The sequence below is a fragment of the Amphibalanus amphitrite genome, unplaced genomic scaffold, assembly GCF_019059575.1.
Source record: "Amphibalanus amphitrite isolate SeventyFive unplaced genomic scaffold, NRLGWU_Aamphi_draft 000118F_arrow, whole genome shotgun sequence".
Taxonomy (NCBI): Eukaryota; Metazoa; Arthropoda; class Thecostraca; order Balanomorpha; family Balanidae; genus Amphibalanus; species Amphibalanus amphitrite.
The window spans coordinates 158,200-181,666 of NW_024881613.1; the positions used below are offsets into that span (position 1 = coordinate 158,200).

The 23,467-nt window shown below is 49.0% G+C and overlaps 3 protein-coding genes across 3 annotated transcripts in view; 2 read left to right on the plus strand and 1 right to left on the minus strand.

Annotated features, from left to right (window-relative positions):
• Positions 1 to 498: 498 nt before the first annotated feature.
• On the minus strand, positions 499 to 7,883 carry LOC122381309 (exosome complex component rrp45-like). Its single transcript, XM_043365316.1, has 8 exons — positions 7,699 to 7,883; positions 7,193 to 7,287; positions 6,605 to 6,821; positions 6,142 to 6,362; positions 5,782 to 5,914; positions 5,259 to 5,486; positions 4,708 to 4,870; positions 499 to 1,988 (listed from the first exon to the last, which is right to left on the minus strand). Exons 1-8 carry the CDS (start codon positions 7,762 to 7,764, stop codon positions 1,876 to 1,878), a joined length of 1,236 nt encoding a protein of 411 aa, XP_043221251.1. The 5' UTR covers positions 7,765 to 7,883; the 3' UTR covers positions 499 to 1,875.
• A 96-nt stretch (positions 7,884 to 7,979) lies between these two features.
• On the plus strand, positions 7,980 to 18,734 carry LOC122381308 (transmembrane protein 62-like). Its single transcript, XM_043365315.1, has 14 exons — positions 7,980 to 8,694; positions 9,061 to 9,172; positions 9,512 to 9,649; positions 9,968 to 10,223; positions 10,639 to 10,821; positions 11,261 to 11,419; positions 11,695 to 11,848; positions 12,244 to 12,366; positions 12,726 to 12,807; positions 13,248 to 13,376; positions 14,667 to 14,841; positions 15,258 to 15,354; positions 16,688 to 16,812; positions 17,180 to 18,734. Exons 1-14 carry the CDS (start codon positions 8,467 to 8,469, stop codon positions 17,238 to 17,240), a joined length of 2,022 nt encoding a protein of 673 aa, XP_043221250.1. The 5' UTR covers positions 7,980 to 8,466; the 3' UTR covers positions 17,241 to 18,734.
• Positions 18,735 to 19,974: 1,240 nt separating this feature from the next.
• The window catches only part of LOC122381313 (forkhead box protein C1-like), a 35,314-nt gene continuing 31,821 nt past the window's right edge, over positions 19,975 to 23,467 (plus strand). Inside the window, exon 1 of the mRNA XM_043365320.1 lies at positions 19,975 to 20,141. The gene's annotated coding sequence lies outside the window, so the exon portion shown is untranslated. The remainder of the gene's footprint in view (positions 20,142 to 23,467) is intronic.

The following is a 23,467-nucleotide window of genomic DNA, read 5'->3' on the forward strand; positions in this document are numbered from 1 at the left end:
ACCTCCCGCCGCGCGGCCGCCGCGGCCTTGGCAGCTCGTCGGCCGGCCGGAGTCTTCCTCCGCCGGCGGCGGCGCGGCGCGGTGATTCCGACTGCGCACGGCGCGGCGGATCGCGGTGGGGTCACGGTCGGCAGAGGGGGTGGGGCGCCGCCGCTGGGAGCCGGGGGCCGTGGGCAGAGGGAGGGAGGCGACGGGGACGTGTGCAGAGGCAGAGGGGCGGAGAGAGAGGGCGGGAGCCAGTGTTTTTGCTGGCAGCGGAATCGCTCGCTTTGCTCTGGCTCGCTATCAGTTCAGTAATCGTGTCGATACCGTGACATCAGACGATCACATATTGACATGCTTAAGAAACCAAACGCATCCATTAACATAAAACCCAGGGAAATAGCAGCATTGCTCGGTGAATTTCCTTATTGGTGAACATAAAAGCTTTATGATGAAATACCGGTTGCGACTAGGTTATGTAACAGACTTCAGCTAGACAGAAAATCCCGTAGACCGTAAGCTCTGTCTAAATGAAACGGTGTATTGGCGAACACAAATGTGCATAGTACAGGCCGGTTCCTCGCGAACAAGGAGCACAAATGAATGACGGGCCACATGCGACTCGGCGACACCTACCGGCTTTTTAAGATATGACCTACCGGCTTTTCACTCGCTTCGCAATTCGCCGCCCGCCCGTGCCATCCTCACGAAACCATCACGGCAAAAGACGTTCTCAATTTTAAAAAGGCCAACAATTACGTACCGGCACACATGAGAGTTGTGGTGAGCCTCGCATTAGTTCGATATGACGCTGCGGTGCGGTCACCTTGCCGCTCAACGCTCACACACTGTTGGCCGTCATATTCCCCCAGCTGACGGCCTTTACACCACACACACCATCAGCTGAGTAGGGGAGAGTGGGGCACATTCGTGCAAAAAATGGATAAACCCATATATCTATTCTTTGGTTAGTGCAATGGCAAAATTGTTGATTGTAGTATGGAAAGGAACTATTGCAAATAGTTTTCCTCTTTAAAAGTTATCCTCTAAAATTATTGCTTCCATTAGAAAAAATGACTTTTAATAACTCTGAACATTTGCACGAAACTGCCCCACCTATGGTGCACATTCGTTCAAGAGGTGGGGCACTTCCGTTCACCCTGCAAAGTTCGAGAAATTACCGGGCATTACCAGAAATTTACCAAAGGAAATTGGCAGGGGGTCATTTCACTCGATTCCTTTCGACAAGAATGCATTGCACAACATATGTAGAAAGAATGGGCTGGCCAACAAGAATGTGCCAACTGCCGGCCTCCGTGACCTCGCCAAGTTCGCGTGAATTGCTCGTCACGACGTCGCAAGCAGTCGAGACTGAGTCAGGCGAGCGTCATTAGAGAAACCTACTACAGATAAAGTCATAAATCGCAAAACTAAAAAAAAATATGCACGAATGTGCCCCCAGGCAGTGCGTACACGAACCTGCCCCACAACGTTATTAGTAATATATTTCAAAATTTCTTTTTGAAAAAATGACACTTTTTCAACAAACAAGTTTGCAGCAGTTCCGTGAATAGAGTGAGCTTCTTCACCCCCAATTTTGAAAAGCTGAACCACATTTCCGAGTCAGGATCACGAAAATGGATGATATGAGAAAAGTTTGGAAAGCTCACGAATATTACAAATTTGCGTTTTTATCAAGCATGACAGCAGGTACAGTGTTGTCTTCTACGGTGAACGAAGGGCGGCAATGATAGACATATTTCCATAATTTACCTTGAGCTCGTGCAGTCACTCGTGTTCCCATAAACTGCTGAAAACGAATGTGCCCCACTCTCCCCTACACGTCCGCTTCCCGTCCCAGTGACCCCCCACCCGCGCCCCGGCCCCACCCCACTACCGGACCGGCATGGGACACCGGAGGCCTTTGCCGGTGCCGGGCTCGGCGTGGGGCTCCAGGTCCTCTGGGTGTAGCACGGTCTGCTCACCCTCGCTGTCCGAGTCCGAAGCTGCCGGCACACAGGTCACAGGTCACGGGTCAGAGGTCAACGTGAGGTGTGAGAGGTCACGGATGAGTGGTCTGTGAAATCAATTTATGAAAATGAAGATAACCTATATGAGCAAGCTATACGAGAGTAGTGAAATAATGAAATATTGGCACAATGCGCTCCATGGGTTGCGACGGAAACTAAATCAAAGCCGTAACGTCATTGTTGGTCTGAAGATACGTCAATTATAATAGCTTCTTGGGGAAACGTCAGATGTTCACTTACTTGGCGTACCACAGGTGTGTATAAAGCCGGATACAACTAACCTGTCTGACATCTTATGTTGCCGACCGAACAGGAATAAGTACTGAACAAATCCCACTATTAGCTGACGTCATGACGTCTCATCCACCTTGATCTCATAGAATTTAGTAGCTGGATCTATCCGCCATGGCGGTATCACTTCCATCGGAATTAGCGGATGTCCGATGCCCATTATGGCTCCTTAGAGTTCCGGCAAGCTAAGTTCGATTGAAATCACCTCTTCACATCTGAGAGCCGATACATGCCATGCATTATCAACCTTATGCGGCCAGCCACTGAAAACCCACTACGGGAGTCTGATAGATCTTTCGCCTTGATCTTTCCGGCAGCGGCCTTATTGGAAGGGATAGACGGCTCAACTAGGCTCACGGGATTTACCAAGTCTGAATGTAGGCGAAATGAGGTTTAAAACATTTGCATATTGGTCGATGCGTGAGGCCTATTGAGCATTATAGGAGTACTTCGGATGCATAAGATTGAAAATGCATACCACGGTCCGCGCAATCGCAACACCGTAAATTTTTATTTTACCAGTTTGTTAAGAATAATAACCAGGGATGCGGAGCCGGAGCCGGAGCCGGAGCCGGAGCCGCCGGAGCCGGCATATTTTGCCCGGAGCCGGAGCCGGAGCCGTGAAACAATATAGCCCGGAGCCGGAGCCGGAGCCGGAGCCGTCAAAAAAGGGGGCGACTCCGGCTCCTTTTCTTAACCCTCGCCCGCACATGCCATTTTCCCATCCTAGAACGCACATGGGGGGGGGGGGGTGGTTGCCACACACACCCCCGCGCCATTTCGTTCCTGTTGGAGATAGAGCTTCGCTGTAAACACCAAAAAGATTCTTTGGGAAGAGACGAATCCAATGATACCCAGTTTTACCTTCTCAGGTCAGTCATTGACCTTCCAGGTCAGGTCAAACTAAAAAATGTTGCTGTTTTGGGTCACTGTTGGATATCAAGTGCGCTGCTTATCATATACCGATGACGATGACGTTTTCTGGTGCCAAGCCAGCTAGAACCTCTTTGTAACACTACCCGACCATAATTTTGCTGCTGAGGTCATTTCAGGTCAAGTTAGGTAAAGGTCAATTATATGTGTTTGTATGTCTGTGTGTGTCTGTGTGTATACTGATGTGTGCACTGTGCACCGAGTGTTTATGTGTCCATATTACATGAAATCATGATCTGAGAAGCTTTTACCAAAAATGCAGTCAAAAAACTTCACGAAAAGTAAATTCAGCTTGCCTGAAACGCAATTATTTTGATGACCTAGGTTGACCTTGACCCTGACCTTGACATCTGTAAATCGTCGAACAACATGTTCCATGATAGGTGGGAGGTAAGACTGGCAAAAAATGCCGAAATCAAGGTGTCAAAAGCTCACAAGGCCCATAGCCAACGCAAGATGTTGAGAATGGGCCATTTGGGTCATGGCATGACCTGAATAACAAGGTCGTATCTCCGAAACCAACAACCACAGATATTTGAAATTTTCAGTGCACATCAAAAAAGGATAGAGAAGCAGCTATACCAAAAATCAGGCTCCTAGCTCTAACAATGTTGAGTGCAGAGCAGAAAAACTACCTGGGGGGTGGCAACCCCCCCCCCCCCCCCCCATGTGCGGGCGAGGGTTAAGAGGAAACAATTATTTACCTAGTTCGGTTTGACAGTACAAGGCGTAAAACAATCTGTTATTCAAAATAGCCTTGTTATACAAATAGGTACAGAAGCAACGTGTACCAATCCCATCGCCTTTTTTCTTCCACCCGTATTTAATTGATCGCATAGGGGATGTACTGAGTAGAAGCCGGAGCCGGAGCCGCCGGAGCCGGAGCCGCCGGAGCCGGAGCCGCCGGAGCCGGAGCCGCCGGAGCCGGATCATTTTACTCGGAGCCGGAGCCGGAGCCGGAGCCGCCATGACATTTCACCTGGAGCCGGAGCCGGAGCCGGAGCCGATTTTTTCTCCGGAGCCGGAGCCGGAGCCGGAGCCGTCTGAAATTTCCACGGCTCCGCATCCCCGATAATAACGTTATGCGAAATCGCACAGCTCGGTCAGCTTTTAGCTGATGCTGTGAACTATCAGCTTATATCAATGTGACTATGTGGTCGGGTAGCCAGCGGCAATGTCGGTGACTTACATATCTCCCGATTGTGTCCGAACCAGCCTGCTCTTCTACGCCTTACCACTGCCTGCCTCATAATATGCTTCGTAACGTTGGCCTACCATCTCACCACCCATCCCTATACCCTGCCCGCTCCACGGACTTGTCACGTCGCCTCCCCAACCCACCACATACCCCTGCCTGTCCCCCTGACCTGTTGAGATTACCAACCACCCCTCCACCTACCCCTGCCCTGCCTGTCTCCACTGATTTATCACGGTGACCAGCTCTCCTCGACATTTCGCCTCCTCTACTGACCTGCCGGCGCGGTCTTGGCCGGTGTCTCTGCAGTCCGCGGCCACATCTCGTCCTGATCGCCCTCGTCATCTGACGGCGGTCCCCACTGGCTGGCACCTCCCTGTCCGATCTCCGCCGCTGCCGCCATGTCCTTGTGCCGGAACACAGATAACTTCTCGTCCACCTGAGCAGACAGCAAAAAAAAAAAGAGAGAGAGAGAGGGAGGTAGGGGAGGTAGGGGAGTGAATGTCAGTTACTGTACCAGTCATCGGCCCAAAGCCTTGCGAGTTCCTCAATCCTTCTCCACAGCCTGTTCTGCCCCGACCTCGTCTCTCGTCACCAGCGCATCACTCCAACTCCAACTCCAACTCCGCCTGCGCCTTTCCATCCAATCCCAGTCCGTTCCATCCAATATCAATCCGTTACATCTCATATCTACCCCTGCTACCTACCCCTACCCGTCCCCACTGACTTGTTACGGTGAGTCCATAGGTCAGTGGGGACTCACCGTAACCGTCCTGTCTCCAGCACATCCCCGTTCCCTGTCCACTGTTCCCTGTCCCTCCTCTCACCTCCTTCTCCATCTCGCTGATCTGTTGGGCGGTGAGCGCCGGGCCGCGCACGGCGCCGCTCAGCCGCACGCTGGCCGCCGCCGTGGCAATACGCTCGAGCTCCACTCGCGCCAGACCCGGGAACGGGTGTAGCGCGGTCCGCTCCGCCTCGTCAGCGGTCAGCGCGCGCCGCAGCTGGGAGGTCAGTGAGCGGGCGCGCGCCGCCGCCAGCTCGGTGCACTCCAGTACCTGTGGGGAGGAGGGATGTGAGGGGTGCAGCGTACAGAGCCCACACGAGAATTCATTTACACGGCGAAAAGGCCGTCTTGGAGTCACGCTCCTCTATAAACTGCTGAGGCCACGAGTTCACACTACCCAACAGTGCGTAGTAAACTGGGTTGCCTCACCTCTCGGGAGCGAGGCGAGTCAACTGTTACAGTGAGGAGCACACAGTTGTTTCTCAAGGAGAGGGAGCCTCCTAAGTCCAATTTCTCACCTGTTCTTCGCTGAGCACCAGTCTAGCCTGCTATGCCCGTGGCCTCACCTGTTGTTTGCTGAGCAGCAGTTTTCCGGTGAGGTGCAGCGTGCAGATCTCCCGGTACGAGTTCATACCGACCGTTAGCAGCCCCTCGGAGGCCCGCTCCTCGATCTCCGTCGGATCCGCCACGAAATGCTGACTGAAATCGCCGAGAAAACAAAATCAGTGTTACGTTCTGCTGGGAGAAACTGAGACAAAGTCGTACAATTCGATCATCTCTGTAAAATCAGCAACTTCCCTAAATGCTGGTCTTTCTACCAGGCAATTTTTCTTAGAGTCCTGCCTAAAGCACATCCCACTTTTACCCACCATCCTTCCTTTCCCTCCATATTGTCCTTCCTATTCCTATCCACGCCGTCGTCTTACCCGTCTCCGAAGAAGGCGAATGTGACCAGCACCGGCTTGTGGAGCACGGCCAGCGGCACGGGCTCGGCCTCGTCGGCCGGACAGAGGCGCACCTCGCCGCCCGTCACCGACACGTGCGGACGACGGAAGTGACAGAGCGCCGCCAGCGCGGCCAGCGCCGCCGCGTCGCACGCGTTACCGCCCAGGTCCAGCAGCTCCACGTGCAGCCGCAGCTGCCACACCTGGCAACCGGGAAAAGGGGCGGCGAGACGGGGGGTTGTCACGGGAGAACGTGCGTGGGACACACGTGAATACAGTGCGCAAATGCGGTCTACGGTCAAAGCGCAAATGGATGATCGACTGCCATCCACAACATACAAACAATTTGAAAACAGCACAGTAACTGTAGAACACATGACGAACAACGTCACGGCCCCGCGATTTACGCTGTCTACCCATCGTTCCCTCCTTGTTCTATCCGCACCTTTTCGTCGGCGACGACGCAGAGCGACTCCTGGTCGACGCAGCGCGACTCGCGTAGACACCGCTCGAGCAGCCGCTCCAGGCCGACGGTCAGGTCATTGGATCGGTCCGCTCCGGGTGCCGCCGTGGGTGTGACGTCCACAGCCACCTGCAGGGTGCCCTCGTTGGGCCGGGACGGCCGCGGGGTGCCCAGCTCGGCGCGCACGGTGGCCAGCGCTCTGAGGGGAGGGGGTAGGGGGTCAGGGGAGGAGGACCTATAGTTAGTCACAGAGGAGCAGAGGTGTGTTGATCAAACTTGAACACAGTACACAAGTAGCAGAGTTATTCTAACTGGTGAGGCGTGAAAAGCAGCACTGTTGCCTCCTTAGCACTGTGTTTGGAACTGTGTTACCCCAATGACAAAGAATATGTAGGATTGTGACAACAAAAGACAGCTGTAGCTATGAAATGCTTGACAGAAATGTTTTAAATTAGGTATAGTTTGGATTATATTTGCAAAATACTGAAAATGGTGACCAAACTGAAATGAAATGAGCCAAATTGAATTGAAACATTCACCATATTTAATCTTTGTCAACTGAAAAACTACCTTGTGTTGCCAAGCCTGATTTGGCAGGTTCCATATTCTCTGCCAAACTGGATAGTTGCCTCTCTGTGATCCAGTAGCTCTCTTCCATCCAGCCTCTGTAAAACAGCTTCAAGTTTCAACAAGAAAAGCATGAAATGTGAGTGTGTATATCAATGAGAATACAAAAGCCTGAAACCAACCATCCAAATGTTGCTGTCATATCCTAGCAAGAGCTAATAAAGTAAATGGGGTTATATTTCTCTCACCCATTAGTAAATTAAATAAACAATAAAAAATAAATTGAAAAAAGCATCAAATACCGGAATCAGGCAAATCTGTCTTGGCAAGCTTACGTCTTGTTAACCAAACTCCTTGGAAATTGACGGAACTGGCTAAAGCTTCAGCTCATGTAATAACATGCAAGTTGATGAAATGTTCACTTTTTATTTACCTATGGTCTACGCAGCCTAAACACTGCCACACAAAACCGTCTGGACGAATATTATCCATAATCGCTATCAGCTTACCGTTCCCTTGCTAACAGCATCAACCACTGAATTTGTTTCGCATGTTGATGGGACTAAAGGCTTCATTGTAGATACTGGAGATCCTGAATGTGCTACATAAAAATCACAAAACGCCTTTCACAACACGTGTGGAGGACAGACGTGTGGAATCGTGTCGGACATCGTGTCGAAGAAGTGCGAAGGAGAAACAAAAAAATATTTTAGCACTAGGCAAAATTTTAGATATGGCATCAAAATAGATAGACGTTCATGACGAAATAGAAACAAAGCTTTATGTTTTTACTTGAAGCAGCTGGCGCTAATATTTCCATAGCAACAGCCTCGCACCAATCAAAAATCGTATTTTTTGCCATCACAAGATATAAATGACGTCATTGACAGTCAACTCGCCAATCAACGACGCTCTAGCATAAAAGGGGACAACTCCTAACTCAAATTGAATAGGTCCTATATTGAACATTTGGTAGGCACATAGAGTTCAGTGGTAGGCACGTAACATAATTCAATTTGTGTTTTGTTTCATCATTTTTCTTGTAAAAACAGTGCAGTCTTATAAAAAGAAAATTGTGAAGAGAGTCTGCTAAAGCGAAAAATAAGCCTATACCTATATAGGTACTTTTTTGCATCAAGTTTTGCGATCTCAATCAATCGCAAGTTGGTTGGTTCACTTTGATTGGGAATATCATATCAAAATTGTACCCCAATCACCCACCTTTCACTTAATTTGTGTATGGGGCGATACAGACGATTTGATGCTGCTGTTAAACAATGTCTCCTCCTGCAATAATGATGTTCATCGTGGCATGTGGAATATTTGCTTCATTGTTTTGTGGCAAGATTGCTGCGCTGATAGACACTAGTCCTGAAATAGCAGATGTGCATTTGCATCCGGTCCATGGAAATTCTGCGGAACAGCACCATGATGCAGGCTGGAATAGACCATCAAATGTAGATTTTTCCTACAGCTCTACAGATGACCTGATGTGGTTTATTCAGGTAAGGTTATTCCAATTTCACAGCTCATTAGTCATACTCTGTAGGATCATATTAAAGTTTTCAAGCTTTTTTAGGTCTAGCCTATGCAATTAATGCTTAATTTTACTTGAATTAATAAAACAGATAACATGGGTTTGTACTGGTGTTTACAATTATATTTGCAGCCTGCCCTTGAGATTAATTTTTTTGAATAACTAGCAGCTAACTTAAAAAGGAAATGTCAAAATCTATAGAATTTCATTTCTGGTTTTTGACTGTAATTGTGAACTGATACACCTTGGTAGCATTTTCGCTTAAATTATGGTACATTTTTCAGTACACATTCAGACTACACACTAACACAACCAAAATATGGTTGACTTTCAGGTATCAGATTTGCATATCAGCATTTTTCAAGATCCAAGCCGCATTGAACAGCTCAAAGAATTTGTGAATGGATCACTGCCCATCATCCAGCCAGAGCTGGTTGTGGCTACAGGTTTGTTGTGCTATGCAATTTGTAACCATTGTTAGTGCAGAGTGAAACTGGTGTTTGTTGGATGTTACCTCTTAGTCTCCTTTGTGTGATAGACCCAAATGTTCTAACTTCCTAATGTCTTATCCTCCTACCAATAAGGGGTGAAATTGGAAAGCTCATCACATAAAAACTACCATGGTATGTGCAAATAGCATGAACTAAATGGTAACAATGATGGTTCACCTGTTTATGGAGTTGTTTTACATCTAACTGTAAGTTTTAGGTACTCCTGTACAAGTTGTTTTGAGTCTGTCTATGCTGACAAATTTGTTTAATTGAGGTATGTTACTCTGTTTGCAGGTGACTTGACTGATGCCAAGAATGAGGACAATGTGGGATCACTACAGTATGAAAAGGAGTGGCAGATATACAAGGATATCCTTGTGAAAGGAAATGTCTTCAACAGCTCATTTTGGCTAGACTTAAGAGGAAATCATGGTAATTAAAACTGATGATTTAAGGCTAATAACTATATGTAAGGTGTCAGAATCACAGTTGGTTGTCAGTGCTGGCAATGCCTTTCTTGAAGAGATGTAATGTTCCAGATTCAAACAGTTAAGTCACTTTTGTTCTAAATGAACTCTCTTTTACATCACCGTAGCCTCCAGTACTCTTTGGCCAACTAATCAACACCTGTCATTTCTGCCATCTCCTGTCTCAGATCAGCCATCTGAGCACGCGCCGTCCCTCCATCTGACGGCCCCTCCCTCCATCTGACGGCCCCTCCCTCCATCTGACGGCCCCTCCCTCCGGCAGACGTGTTTGACGTGCCGTCGGCGGACAGCCCGCGCAACTGGTTCCGTCAGTACGGTGTCCAGGGCGCCGCCCACCCGCGCTCCTACCTGTACGAGCTGACGCGCGGCCGGCGGCGGTACGCGTTCATCGCGCTCGATGCCACCGTCGACCCCGGGCCGCGGCGGCCGTTCAACTTTTTCGGCGTGGTGTCGCCGCGAGAGCTGGCCGCGCTGCGGGGGTACACGGAGCGCGCGCGACGCGCCGACCACGTCATCTGGTGAGGGCTGCAGAGTGGTGGAAGGGGGAACAGAGCTAGTTGAGGAAGGGGTGATGTCTGATGGAGTGGTGGCTGATGTCTGACGAGTGTGCATCGTGAATATCTACGCCGTATTTTTTCTTTATATGAGTGTGTTGAAATGGATATTTCCCAGAGTCACAAGATGTCACCCTCAGACACTACATTTCTTATTATTTCCCGGGGATTCGGTCGCATGCGACACCGATATAGGCGATGTGTTTCATCGCCTTTGAAATCGCTTTCCGAGTTTTGGGGACTACAGTTGTCTCAATAACCCACCCCACCATCAAGATTGCGCGCTTGCTTTATGTCAGTAGCTTGGCCTGTCCCTCCACACCGTCACGCTACCGTCTGACCACCGTCACCCCCCCCCCCCCCGTCCCCCTGTCACCAGGTTCGGCCACTTTCCGAGCTCGACGCTGATCCCGGCGGCGGAGGTACGCTCTCTGATGGCCGGATCGCTGGCCTACCTGTGCGGTCACCTGCACACTCTGGCGGGGCTTGTGAAGCATATGTACACCCGGCAGCGGTCCGGCACGCTGGAACTGGAGCTAGCCGACTGGCGGGAGTCGAGGCGGTACGTGTAGAAGGGGAATTATAGTGGTGGGCTGGACGTTTGTCGTGTCGAGGTGTGTACTGGGTAGGTCGCTCTTTTCGGAAACATGGGTGTGATCACTGATCATTCACTGATTTTTATTGTCTTATGTTTTTGTTATTTTATTTTTATTTTTTATGAGTCGTTATTTCTGAGTGTTTGTGATCATCGACTACTCTGCTAAGTGCTACTGCTAGTATAATCTGTGATCGTAAGGTGTAATCTTTTTGTGCACGGTATCGTAGATATTAGTGGAGAGATATCCATTATGTTATTTCTCTTCTCAAGCTCTCTTAGCTCGTAGTTCAATTGCTCAAACTCGGCCTGAGTGCTAGTGACAGTGCGCCGGTCGCCGTTCCTTTCTCCACATGTACCGCGAGCTGACCTCGATATATGACGGTCGTCCTCTCTTTTTGTGCAGCTACCGTTTGCTGGCGATCGACCACGGCCTGTTCTCCATCTCGGAGGTCGAGTTTGCCGACCAGTGGCCGGTCGTCGTGGTAACCAACCCCAAGCGAGCCGACCTCAACATGCCACTTAACGAGCCGCTCTGGAGTATGAGGGAGATTCCGCACATTCGGTGAGCGAGCAGCGAGCTGGTCGCTGGACGACCGTCCCTGAAATAATAATTATGCGAAGCATAAGGCCTGAATGTTCGTTATTAGAAAATGGCTGGGTACCGATTATCGTTTTCTTAATTTTCTCCCTTTACCGTATGGTCCCAGTTGGTCCGACATGGCTTGGCATTCCCCTCTCTTAACGGTGCTTCGTTTGTCTCTTACCGACGTAGTTCTCCCTCGCCGTGTGGTGCCCTGTCCACCAGGCGTCCCCTAACTGTGGTTCTCTGACCGATAGGATCCTGGCGTTTTCGCTGCACCGCATCACCTCGGTGCGGGTCCGACTGGACGGGGACGGCGACCCGTGGCTGCCCTGTCAGCCGGCCGGCGGGCCGCTCTTCACGTGTGACTGGCGACCGGCCGACTACAGCACCGGCCTGCACACCATGGAGGTGGGAGATATTCAGCATATGGCACTTCAACATGACTGGCCATCCAGCGCCGGGGCCTGGGGCGGAGTAGCTTAGGAGCGTGCAGATATCTGTTGGGTAACAGGAGGGTCTGATTGGTGCTTGCAGTTCGGGGCTGTTGGGATCTCATTAACTTTTATGGCCGGATTGAAATCCATCGACTGGTGTCGTTGGAGGACAAGTGCGAATATCTGTATCACTCGTTAGTTTCCCGTCCGTCCTACGTTAGTTCCCCCGTCTATCTCACACGCTAGTTTTCCCGCCTGCCGCCAGGTGTCTGTGGGGGACGAGGGTGGTCTGTCCCACTGTTAGTTCGCCGCCCGTCCCACGTTAGTTCCTATGTCTGTCCCACATGTTGTTCCACGGTCTGCCGCCAGGTTTCTGTTGAGGACGAGGGCGGTCTCCGCCGTCAGCTGTCTCACACGTTCTCCCTAGATGGCAGCACCGTGTCGTTCCCGCTCCTCGCGCGCATCACGCTCATGCTGGACGCCTCGGCAGCGGTGAGTACAGACTACAGAACTGTATTTACACGTAAACAGCACAGATGATGTTTTTTGCTGCAGGGTCTTTCTGTCATCTGTCGTTATCGGCCGCTATGGTTCATGAATATGCTTTATCACTCATGCTTGCACCATATGCACGACGAAGATTGGCGCAGTGACGGCACGCTCACATGTCCGAGCATCGTCGCTATGCTTCAATCAGTTGCTGAAGTGTAATGTTTTTTATACCTACTACGTTTTAAACTAGTGTGTCAACGAATAAGCATCTAATGAACCTAGTGAATCGAATCGTAGCCGGGTGTCAAACACAACCTCACCTAAAAGACCATTGTTACCGATGTGGCTGTGTGTTACAGCTGCAGTGCTGTTTCGCCGTCGGCCTGTTGGTCTGTGTGCTGCCGCCGGTGGCCATCCGACTGACGCACGCCAAGGTGGCAGGTCAGTGGGTCATCTACCGCATCTACCACAGATAGCTGATCATCGTTCACAGGCTCGACAGGCATCTATATCTGAAGATCAAAAAATGGATTGTGTGTCACTGAGACCACTGTTGTTGCTTGCTCAAGGAAGTGCGACATAATTTTACATGACATGGCAATGCATGTTTCTTTAGCCATAAGTCTACTACTGATCATGGATTCCACAGTTTATTTGCTTGATGTGATATGAACATGTGCCAAAAAAGCTGTGCATCATCCCGGGTGTACCCTTCAAAAGACAGTCCATCATTCCATCGCCTTGATTCGGTTCCCTGACGGACGTCTGCCCCGTATTCCAGCTGGCTGGTGGTGCGCTCCCCGCCCCGCTAGCCGCTGCGTCCGCCGCCTCCTGCTGCTCTCGGTTGTGACTCAGTTCTCTGGCCCTGTTCCGTGTTACAGCGGGCCGGTGGCGTGCGCCCCGCCCCGCCAGCCGCTGTGTGCGCCGCTGGCTACGGCGAATCCACCTGTTCTCTGCCGTGGACCGTCTCTACTGGCCGCACGTCGTCGTACTGCTCTACATGCCACTCGGTGAGGCATCAGTTGGTCGGGTGGCCATGGGCACTGGGTTTGGTAGCTGGAGGCAGCGGCTCGTGGGCTACGCAGGTTATTAGCAAATGTATTAGGTCGTTCAATAAGTAACGAACAATCGGTCATAACTTCTTTATTTCTTTATTTAACACTTTCAAACTTTCACAGATTATAGATCAGACATTTCTGAATGCAGCCTTTGCCTCAAACCAGTCGCCGCCCGCCTGCACACACTTCTCCCAGCGTTCCGGCCAACGCTGGAATTCCGCCCGGAAAAACGCGTTTTCCGTCTTTTTCACCCAGTTCTTGACAGCGCACCTGACTTCAGCGTCGGTCTCGAAGTGTTCACCACGGAGGCCATCCTTCAGGGGACCAAAGAGGTGAAAATCTGAAGGAGCCAGGTTCGGACTGTAGGGCGGCTGGGACATGATATTCAGCCCTGTCTCGCGATCTCCTCGCGTGTGGCGTGAGACATGTGCGGACGAGCGTTGTCATGGTGTCATCCTGGTGGGCTTTCTTGAACCTGGGCGGACTATGGACAGCGGGCCGCTACATCACAGTCCTGCAGGAGACTGAGAAAAGCAATCCTGAAGAAGAGGCGCGGGTCGGATGTCAACAACATCACCATACACCATGACAACGCCCGACCGCACTTGTCTCACGCCACGCGCGAGGAGATCGCGTGACAGGGCTGAATATCATGCCCCAGCCGCCCTACAGTCCGGACCTGGCTCCTTCAGATTTTCACCTCTTTGGTCCCCTAAAGGATGGCCTCCATGGTGAACACTTCGAGACCGACGCTGAAGTCATGTGCGCTGTCATGAACTGGGTGAAAAAGACGGAAAACACGTTTTTCCGGGCGGAATTCCGGCGTTGGCCGGAACGCTGGGAGAAGTGTGTGCAGGCGGGCGGCGACTGGTTTGAGGCATAGGCTGCATTCAGAAATGTCTGATCTATAATCTGTGAAAGTTTGAAAGTGTTAAATAAAGAAATGAAAAAGTTATGACCGATTGTTCGTTACTTATTGAACGACCTAATAGAAAGCGTCCTGTTACTGAGCGTATTCTGCAGCGTGCTGGCTGCTTTTTCAACCATTTCGATTTCATATAGGTAGTTATTATTTGGAGATTCTTGCAGCTGGAATAATCGTCCTCGCAATGATCATCGTATTTGGTTTTCTTGTTATCCTAATCTGCGTAATGACGAACTGCTCCTCCAGTCTCTATAGCTGGTTCGTGTTTATATTTTGGTGAGGCAATCACATTGTTACCCCCTCTTACCCCTCCCCAGGTCCGTGGCTGATCGGTGAAGTCATCACCGGCTACACGGGCGTCGTGTTCGCGTGGGGCACGTTCATTGGCGGCGCGTTCATCCCGGGCCTGCTACAGTATGCGTTCGGCCTGGTGCAGCTGCTGCTGTTCCACCTGCCGCTGCTGACCGCAACCTGCGTCCTGCTCGACAGGAGGTACAGGCGGGGGGAGCTCTCACATGCCACGCGGAGGGGGTGGCTGGAGAGGGCACGGGAAATGGTGTAATGGCTTTGTAGGCGTGTTGTCGTGTCAGTGAGGGATATTGTGATTCGGGAGTAATTGAGGTGTACGAGTAATACTCGTTGCCCTCTAGACATATTTAGCCACTTGTTGCAGTCTGCACCCACTGCCGTGATGGGGTAATTAATCTGTGTCTGTCTGCTGTCTTGTGCAGAGACTTTCTGTCCAGTTTTGTCCATGTAGCGAGTCTCTGGACGCCACACTGACGTATTTACGCTCCTTTGCAGACTGTCAGCTCAGACTCACACAGGTGGCTGGTGCTGCTCACGGTGTGTGTGGCCGCCCCACGTATGTCTGACCTCCTCTCTCCCCTCCCTCCCTTTCTTTACAGGCTGTCCGCCCACACCGCTGGAGGCCGGTGCTGCTCACGAAGTGTGTGGCCGCCTCACATATGTCTGCTGCTTGCCTGTCTAGTTCAACTGTATGCCGTAAGTTCCGAGCAAAGAGGTGTACAGGGTGTCTAAAAAAGTGTCACGGTTTTAAATATCTCCCGTTTCGTAACCATAAGGCCTACATCATTCAAATTTTCCAGATTTAGTGGTAATGTTTTGACATTTTATGCGGTAAAATTACAAGTTCCTAGGCAGAATGGTTTTTACACCAGAACAAGAAATAAAAAAGCTCATTTTTCGGGCTGTAGGAGATCTGGTGCGTCACAGCCTGTTGTTGATCCTGAACAGTCTGGGCGCCTTTCGCTTGATGAATCCAGAAGGCAGAAACAAGCTCATCAATACATTTTTGAAACACTATAGGTAAGAACACCGTGTACAACTACCATCTGGAGCACAGCAGCAAGCTGAAACAGCCAAAACATGGGCAACATCAACAATGATTGATTTTCAGACGACGCGAGTTTCCATGCCTCGACGGTATCTTTGATGGCAAAATCCTCTACTCGGTTTTGTTCCGAAACACATGAAGAGAAGAAAGGATACTAGCTGATGGACAATTTTAAAGTTCCTACTCAAACGTGCAACTGCACAGCTTCTGGGTGTGCGCATTGTGGCAGTGTGTCAGAAGTCCTTTGCACGGTGTTAGCAACTGCAGCTTTTGACGGAAGAGTCAGGCATGGCAACGGCGCTGTCGTGAGACTAATGAGTGATTACCATACCATTGTCTGTTTTGTACGGCGTTTTTGGTCTCTGATATTTGTAGAAAATTATTGAAGAGCATTTTGCTGGGTGCAACAAGCGAAAGCCGAAGTCTTACCGAAATCTTCGGCAGACCGTGACGTATTTATACCATCTCCTACAGCACCCAAATTCGATATTTTTTATTTTGTGCAAAAACCGTTTTGCCTAGGAACTTGTATTTCTGCCACCATAATATCGCCACTAAATCTGGAGGATTTGAATGATGTAGGTCATGTAATTAAGAAATGGGAGGTGCTCAAAACCGTGACACTTTTTTCAGACACCCTGTACTGTCGAGAGCACACTGAGCTAGTATGCTAGCCACCAATGTCGTTAATACAGACTTGCTGGGACCGACTGCGGCTGTCTGATGTGCGAGTTAAGCTTAGGTGTACACTGTATGTACGCTGGTAGTACAGCCTCCGTGACTGGCAATCTCATGATATCATGGTCGTAGAGCGGGTATTGCTTGTGGGCGCCAGCCTGCTTGATCCCTCAAACTTTACCCGCTAGTCGTATCGGTGTGTTCACGGGCCTTCCCGAAGCACACCACATGCTCACCGCTGATTATACCCCCCCCCCCCCGTCCCCCGCTGACTGACCCTCCCTTTCCCTCTGCCGCCGGCAGTCGATCAACTTTTACCGGTCGTACGACCTGACGGCAGCCGTGCTGGGCCCGTTCCGCACCTGGTCCCTGCTGGTCGGACTGTACATGTGGCGCACGGCAGCCACCGTACCCGTGTCTGTACTCAGGTGAGCAGCCGTCCCCGACCCACCGCGGGACACGAGACAGGTCTGAAGGGGGGGGGGGGGCTAGGTGCATGTGTTACACTTACCATAAGTAAGACTCGGTTTGATGTTATGGTTTATGTAGAAATGCCCCTCGTATCTTGAATGTGCACTGTGCAGGCTATGGGTAGTTGTTGGATTGTTTATGTCTAATAATCAGCACTGCTGCACTACTAAGTCACGGCGACTACTGTCGCACAGCACAGGACGAAATTATCCGGTATATTAGCGTTTTACTGGTGATATGTCAGGGGATTACAATGCGCGTTTTATGTGCACGTTACATACGCTCCGTATCGTTTATACACTAACGGGTGTGTGTACTGCGCAGGAGAGCCGCCAATTCTTGGGACAACGAAGACGACAACGCCCAGCGGTCGGTGGCTGAGTGATGACGTCACTGGATAACGCTGATGACGTCACTGGGGGGCACGCCGGCTAGTTTATTTTATCAGTGAACAATGCTACATCGGAGCAGGCACTCTTCGGCTTCATCCCAAGTCGTGGGTGTGCGCTTCCTATGTTGTTCTCGCTCAATATTTTGTAGTATTACTTAATTTTATTGCATTGTGGAGACACAATCAGTACGGAATGAAATGCTGCCCTTTATTAGAGCCAAGCGTTTGATATCCCTAAGTCGTCACGGAACCATTTGATGAATGCTGCTTGCTGATATGACTAAAACGCGCTAAAAAGTTCAGGGATTGTTTTAATTTTTCCCAAGGAATATATACAACATCCATATTGAAGATTATGTCGACCGTATTAACTGTAGACCGGTTTTCACTCGGCAACTGAGTGTGTGTGAAGGTGATGTTAGGTGGGTATAAATTTCTTGTGTGAATGTTTTAGGAAATATTGCAGCATTATTATGCGACATTATGAGGTAAATATTGTCGTTTGGTTGGACCGGTGTGATAACTTCTTACCACCGCCAACGTGGGTCTGTTTTACTTAGTACCTATGTTATCAATAGTTTGATACGCTCGTATTCGTTGTTACGTATCCTGTCCGATGAACATTGCTCCGATCCTATTAGCATATTCCGACAATATCAGTATTGTTTTTTATCAACGACCACAACTGATTCCTTATAACCCATCCCAGAGAGAAAACTAAGTTGATGTTAGCGACTTGCTCTTGTGTCATGAAGGAACTTTTTTTCCGAAACGTTGGTAGGCGCCAGCGTCCGCCTCTCCCCACCCTACCCCGGTGTGGTGTGGCGCAATCAGGGAGCAGAGTTGTGATAGATACCAATTACCAGGTGATCCGGTCTGAACCCTGCTGTGTCACAGAGCTGTGAATAGCTCTGTTTGTTCGGACCGGTGGTTGTTCAGTTACTTCAGGTGATAGGTTGCTGGCTTGCTGTGTGTATTACGTAATGCGTTAGCGGTCCAAATGTCGGTATTCTTGTCCATCCTGTAAGGTGCGTGGCATTGCTGCCCGTGTTGCTTCACAGGCTTTTGTTCGTCGGATGTGTTGTAATTGAAGTTTCAACTCCCCTAGCTGTTGACAATATGTGTTCTACGGATTTGTGTTGTACGGACTGCCTGGACCCTCGTCGGTCGGTCTTTGTCGTCGATCGCAGTAGATCACCGTTCCTGATCTGTCAATCAAAGGCTTGAAGCATATTCTGTTGGTTTGTTTTCCCTGCGTATTTGTGAAGACATCAGTGAATCACGGCACGGTTCAATGATAAATACTCATCTTTCACTGAATATTGAATTGCCTAAATTAAATGGTGAAGCAGTTTAGGGATAGGTACCTAGCATGCTCGTTTGGCTGATAAAAATCAACAGCATACCTGGTTTTCGATATTTGATGCAAAGCCAGTGAACCGATTAGATTTTTTGTTTGATTTTGGAATAAATATTCTACTGAATGTACTACGCCTAGTTTACCAACAGACCGCGCATTGTCAACGATGTGGCCGGCTAGCAGTATACGCCCACACCTGACTTAGCTCTGAAGTTACGATGACCTTACGTGAACTGATGCCTACACTGGACATCTACATTCGCATGTTATGCGACGTCCTTTGCTCACCAGGCTATGTGGTGTTGATTTTTTGTTTGTTTTGTTGGGTTAGGCCCTTTCGGTCCAATGAGACCATTTCAGAGCCGGGAGGATAATAGGATATAGGGGGAGGCATTGGTCTGGGCAGGCACCTTAGTGAGTCGCCGGGGCTGAGCCCGTCCAGAGGACAGGCCACCCAGCCCCAAGGCACTCACTGCGCCCGGCTACGGGGTGCGCTCCCTCGGGAGCAGCGGTGCCGCTCCAAGGGAGCAGCCGGCATGAGATAAAGTTGCCTGTCCAGCCCGGAGGGGGTTGCGGCGTGGAGAAGGATTTCTGTATCCTGAGGATAGAAGCACGGAACGGCGTGGTGTTGAAATAAGCTTGACCGGTAGGTATCGGTCGTCTGCTGAGTGCTGATCGAGGACCATCGTTGCGGTGTTCATGCTCCATTCCAAAATCCCTAGATAAAATCGCTGTCCGGCTCGTGCTTTGCTGAGCAAAGGCAAGGCCAATGGCCATACAGCGAAGCCGCACCATAACCTGTCCTGGTCCCTCCCTCTTTTACAGCAAGAGAAACTGGCCTAAACATCTTGCATTTTGAGTGCGTTGTGTGCAAGGTGTTCGATGATTTTGTAACATATATTCGAAACAACTGATATGCGATATGCTTTTTAGAAGACTGCGATCAGGAAGGTTTACTGAACGATTGCTTCCTGAATCATCAAAACCACTTTAACGCGACCACAATAAACGTATCTACAAGAGTTTTAATTTAGCTGCGTGCTTCTAGCTGACGAAACCTTTCCCGGCGCAGCTGCAGTTTTGTTTATTTTATTTTGCTCCAAAACCTACTATACACAAATTCCACTTACATTTTCCAGCAGAATTTATTGCCATTTAGATCTCAATTGCTAATAAACTACCTCAAATAGGTATTTAAATATTATTTTGATTGAAATTTTGAAGTTTTTAAGAATTTGTTGGGCTTTGCCCACAGATATATCTGAACAGAAAAGCAATCATACTGAAAAGTCAGTATACTTATACTAGCGTTTTGGAGCAGAACTCAATTCATACTAAAAATGTAAACTACTTTGCTCATTCGTCTCCGCCCGCGTTTGTCGTTGGATGCGGCGTGGGTTGTTTGTGTTTTGTTTTCGGCGGTTGTGTTTGAGTGGTGGTTTTGGATGCTTCTCTTAAAAATAGTCGATGAAAAGTAGCCAAGCTATTTGCCTCTCACCATGAAGATCTTCTTACCGTCTTTTCAAGACTGTTAGGTATGAATAAGTCGTGTGGCAGCTTCGCCACTTCAAATGAAAACTAGTAGCCAGACTGCGAAACGTGGCGGTTTTCGTGTATCGACGAAGGTCGAAGTTAGTAAATGTGCTTGTAAGGCCCAAGCAAAGAATAATGCCGCTGGTATGAATGGCCGAGCGGCTGCAATGCAGTGTTTATAGAAAACAAACGTTAAATGGACCCTCCCACCCTCAAAAAGCTAATCAATCGGCATAAAAGTGATGTCCCTTGGTTCTGAAAGATAAAAAATGAATACCTACAAAAGTTCACCGAAAAATATCCACTGGTGTTCAAGATACTAGGCTTTTACTTTTGTTTACTTTTTGGGATATCCGCTGCTCCTAGCAACTTATTTGGAAGCAATAATTTGGTAGCCTCAAAGTGCGGTAGACCTTGCGCTGAAAGCAGTGAATACCCTGGTGAATACCACCACATGTTAACGATGGTTTTAGTCTAAGATTTAAAAATCGTTAGATTTCCGCCGACGTCTACCACAAATTATAAGGGGGCATTCCAATGCATTAGCCCCTTAGAATCTGTGGGATGGTCACTTGGCCACGAAACATCTCAAACAGTTTTTGACAATAACTTTAGATAGAAGCAGGGCAGAGTGCTGAAAACACCACAGTCGGGCACACTGTGGTATTTCCGATCCATTTATGGAAACGTTTCCATTTTTGGAACAATGTTCCAAAATGGATACGCCGTTTCCAAAAATAGAAACGATCTGTTCCATAAATGGAGACGCTGTGTGCATCGCTACCTTTAAAGCAAACTGGGCATTGATTGGTGCAATTTGGCATGTGCAGGATGCCACCAATCGACAGCCAGCATTCTAGTTTATGTTCCTGTTCTCCGACTTTCCGATCAGAAAACCGAAAGTCGACGAACGAGGCGATGCTTATAACATGTTCACGTGATAAAAAATCACACGTTTTTCTAATCGAAAATAATAACATTTATGAATGTTTTGAACAAAAAAATAACGTTTTTAACAGACTACTGAAAGACTGACCCATTGATTGGAACAACCACATCACCGGGAACTTCAGTTTTTCATTCATTATCACGCTGCGTTTTCCGGTGTACCAGCGGCCTGGTGGTCGTCAATCTTTGATTAAATCGCATGAAAGTTGTTGCAAAGCCCTATTTGGAGACTTAAGTGGGCATTTTATGATATTTCAAATGTGCTGGATATGATCGTAGGCTCGGATCAACGTAAATCTCCGTGCAAATACGTAAAAAGCAGGATGGAAATAAGGTCTGCACCGTCGTCACACCAAATACCATTGCATTCTGATGATGAATTTATTCATTCTAGCTCATGTGTAACATGGATATTAATTTTATATATTGAAATGATATCTACGCTTTATGTATTGCCCACTTCGGACCATATCTGTCCAGTAGTTTCTGGGAAATCTTAGTTTTAGTTGACTTTTGAATGTGCTCAAGTTGCGGCTCGTAAGGTATTATTATCGAACCCGACGTCCAAGGTAACTGCCGAGAGCCGAGATGCTAAACCAGTCCCAAAACATCAAATTTTTAGTTGCATGTGAATTTTAAAAACACATTTAAGCTAAGTTTGCACACATTTGAACTTCAGCGTTTCTATTTTTGGAACATCGGCGTTTCCATTTTGGAAACTAAGTCTCCATAAATGGATACGATTCAGGAGCATTTTAAAGACGTGAATTTTAATGCATACGACAGCTTTCCATGCAAGAAGACAAGTGCTTTTGGTGTATCTGAGCTTGTTTTACGCGAAACAGTTGTTATACATCGAATCCAGCCACCCTTGGCAAGAAAATATGTGCGGAGATGTTAGCGTTTCTATTTATGGAACGAGCGTTTCCATTTTTGGAACAGAAGAGTAGTCAAAATTGGAAACGTTTCCAATAATAGAAACGTCTCCATAAATGAATCGGAGATACCACAGTGCGCCCGACTGACCATGAATGTGTTCAGCTCAACAATACAAATCAAATGACTTGCAACCTGAGATCAAAGGTCCTGGGTCAGCAAAGGTCTACAGATCCTTAGTTCAAATGTTTAAGTTGACTGTTGTTGGTCATCAACTTATAGTTAATTTGAGCATCTCAACGAGACAAATGCGATACTGATAAAGTCAGTGTCATACAAGCTTTGAATCAGAAGTTATACAAACCCTTTTCTGAAAAAAATGTCAAATTTTGATAGTTTTTGCCCTCTGGAGGCTAGACCATTGATCTTAGGTCAGATGTGAGAACAATACTCAGAAAGCCCTTTGAAAGAGCTATGAAATGCTCTTTTCCGCAGCACTGTAGCTCTATTGGTTCCTGACTTTAGATGATTTGTGAAAAGCTGTCAAAATCGGAAACAAATATTCATGAAAATTTTACCTTTGGTGACCTCCAGTGACCTTAGTGATGACCTGATAAAAAATGAATAAGTATTTCTGAAAGATCTCGAAGCAAGCTATCTATTGCTTTTTACCGTGTCTATCTAGCTTCCTTACTTTCTGAGATAATCTGGTGTGGCCAAAAAGGCCCCGCACCTTGGCGAAGCTGGCTCACTTGGCTGAGAGGCCCACCCGGGCGCGGGTTAATTCGGTGACATCACCTTGGTGTACCCCGACAAATGAATAAGATTGGGATGAGACAGCCCTGAATTTTGACATGATGTTGGGTGCACTGTGCATGAATCCTTTGATAGCCTTATTCTGGCGTGCATTGACAAATCAGAGTGTACACGCTTGGAGAGCTCCCGCTGGAAGCTTGCTAATAAGACTATTTCAAAATGTGTGGCATGAACATGCTATTGGTCACAGACATCAGATCTTGCGGGAAGTGGCCGGTCTGGCCGGTCCTATTTCAGCGGAGAGCAGTCCTCCATGATTCGGCAGCAGAGGATCTTCCCCAGGACGCCATCCCAGGTTATTACGGCCTTGACGGCCCGCTGGTGCTCCTCATCACACTGAGTCGGCCAGGGGATGCTGGCGTTGGCCAGCTGCTGCTCGGAGAGGGGCGCGGCGCTCACTGGCTGCAGGACGCACGTCTTGGAGTGGATGACCCAGAGGTGCTGCAGCGGCCGGCAGAGCACCGTCTGCGGGCTGCCGTCCTCGGCCGCCGTCAGTCCGGTCACCACGTGCGTCTTGGGGCAGCGCGTGGTCACCGGGTTGGTGATGTTGTCGCCGCCCAGCGGCCGCTCCACCACCCGGGCGCCCAGCTGCAGGCCGTTGGCGAACTGCGGACACTTGACGGCCTCCAGCCGACCGTCGGCGCTGACGCTGAGCCCCGTCAGCAGGTCGTTGGAGCCGTCCGCGGCG

Coding starts and splice junctions, on each gene's coding strand:
- LOC122381308 (XM_043365315.1), top strand. CDS start 8,467: ATGTCTCCTCCTGCAATAATGATGTTCATCGTGGCATGTGGAATATTT. Junction 12,808..13,247: donor GACGCACGCCAAGGTGGCAG/GTCAGTGGGTCA, acceptor TCCGTGTTACAG/CGGGCCGGTGGCGTGCGCCC. Junction 13,377..14,666: donor ACTGCTCTACATGCCACTCG/GTGAGGCATCAG, acceptor ACCCCTCCCCAG/GTCCGTGGCTGATCGGTGAA.
- LOC122381309 (XM_043365316.1), bottom strand. CDS start 7,764: ATGAAGCCTTTAGTCCCATCAACATGCGAAACAAATTCAGTGGTTGAT. Junction 4,871..5,258: donor TCAGCGAGATGGAGAAGGAG/GTGAGAGGAGGG, acceptor CTGTCTGCTCAG/GTGGACGAGAAGTTATCTGT. Junction 1,989..4,707: donor GGCCAAGACCGCGCCGGCAG/GTCAGTAGAGGA, acceptor GTGTGCCGGCAG/CTTCGGACTCGGACAGCGAG.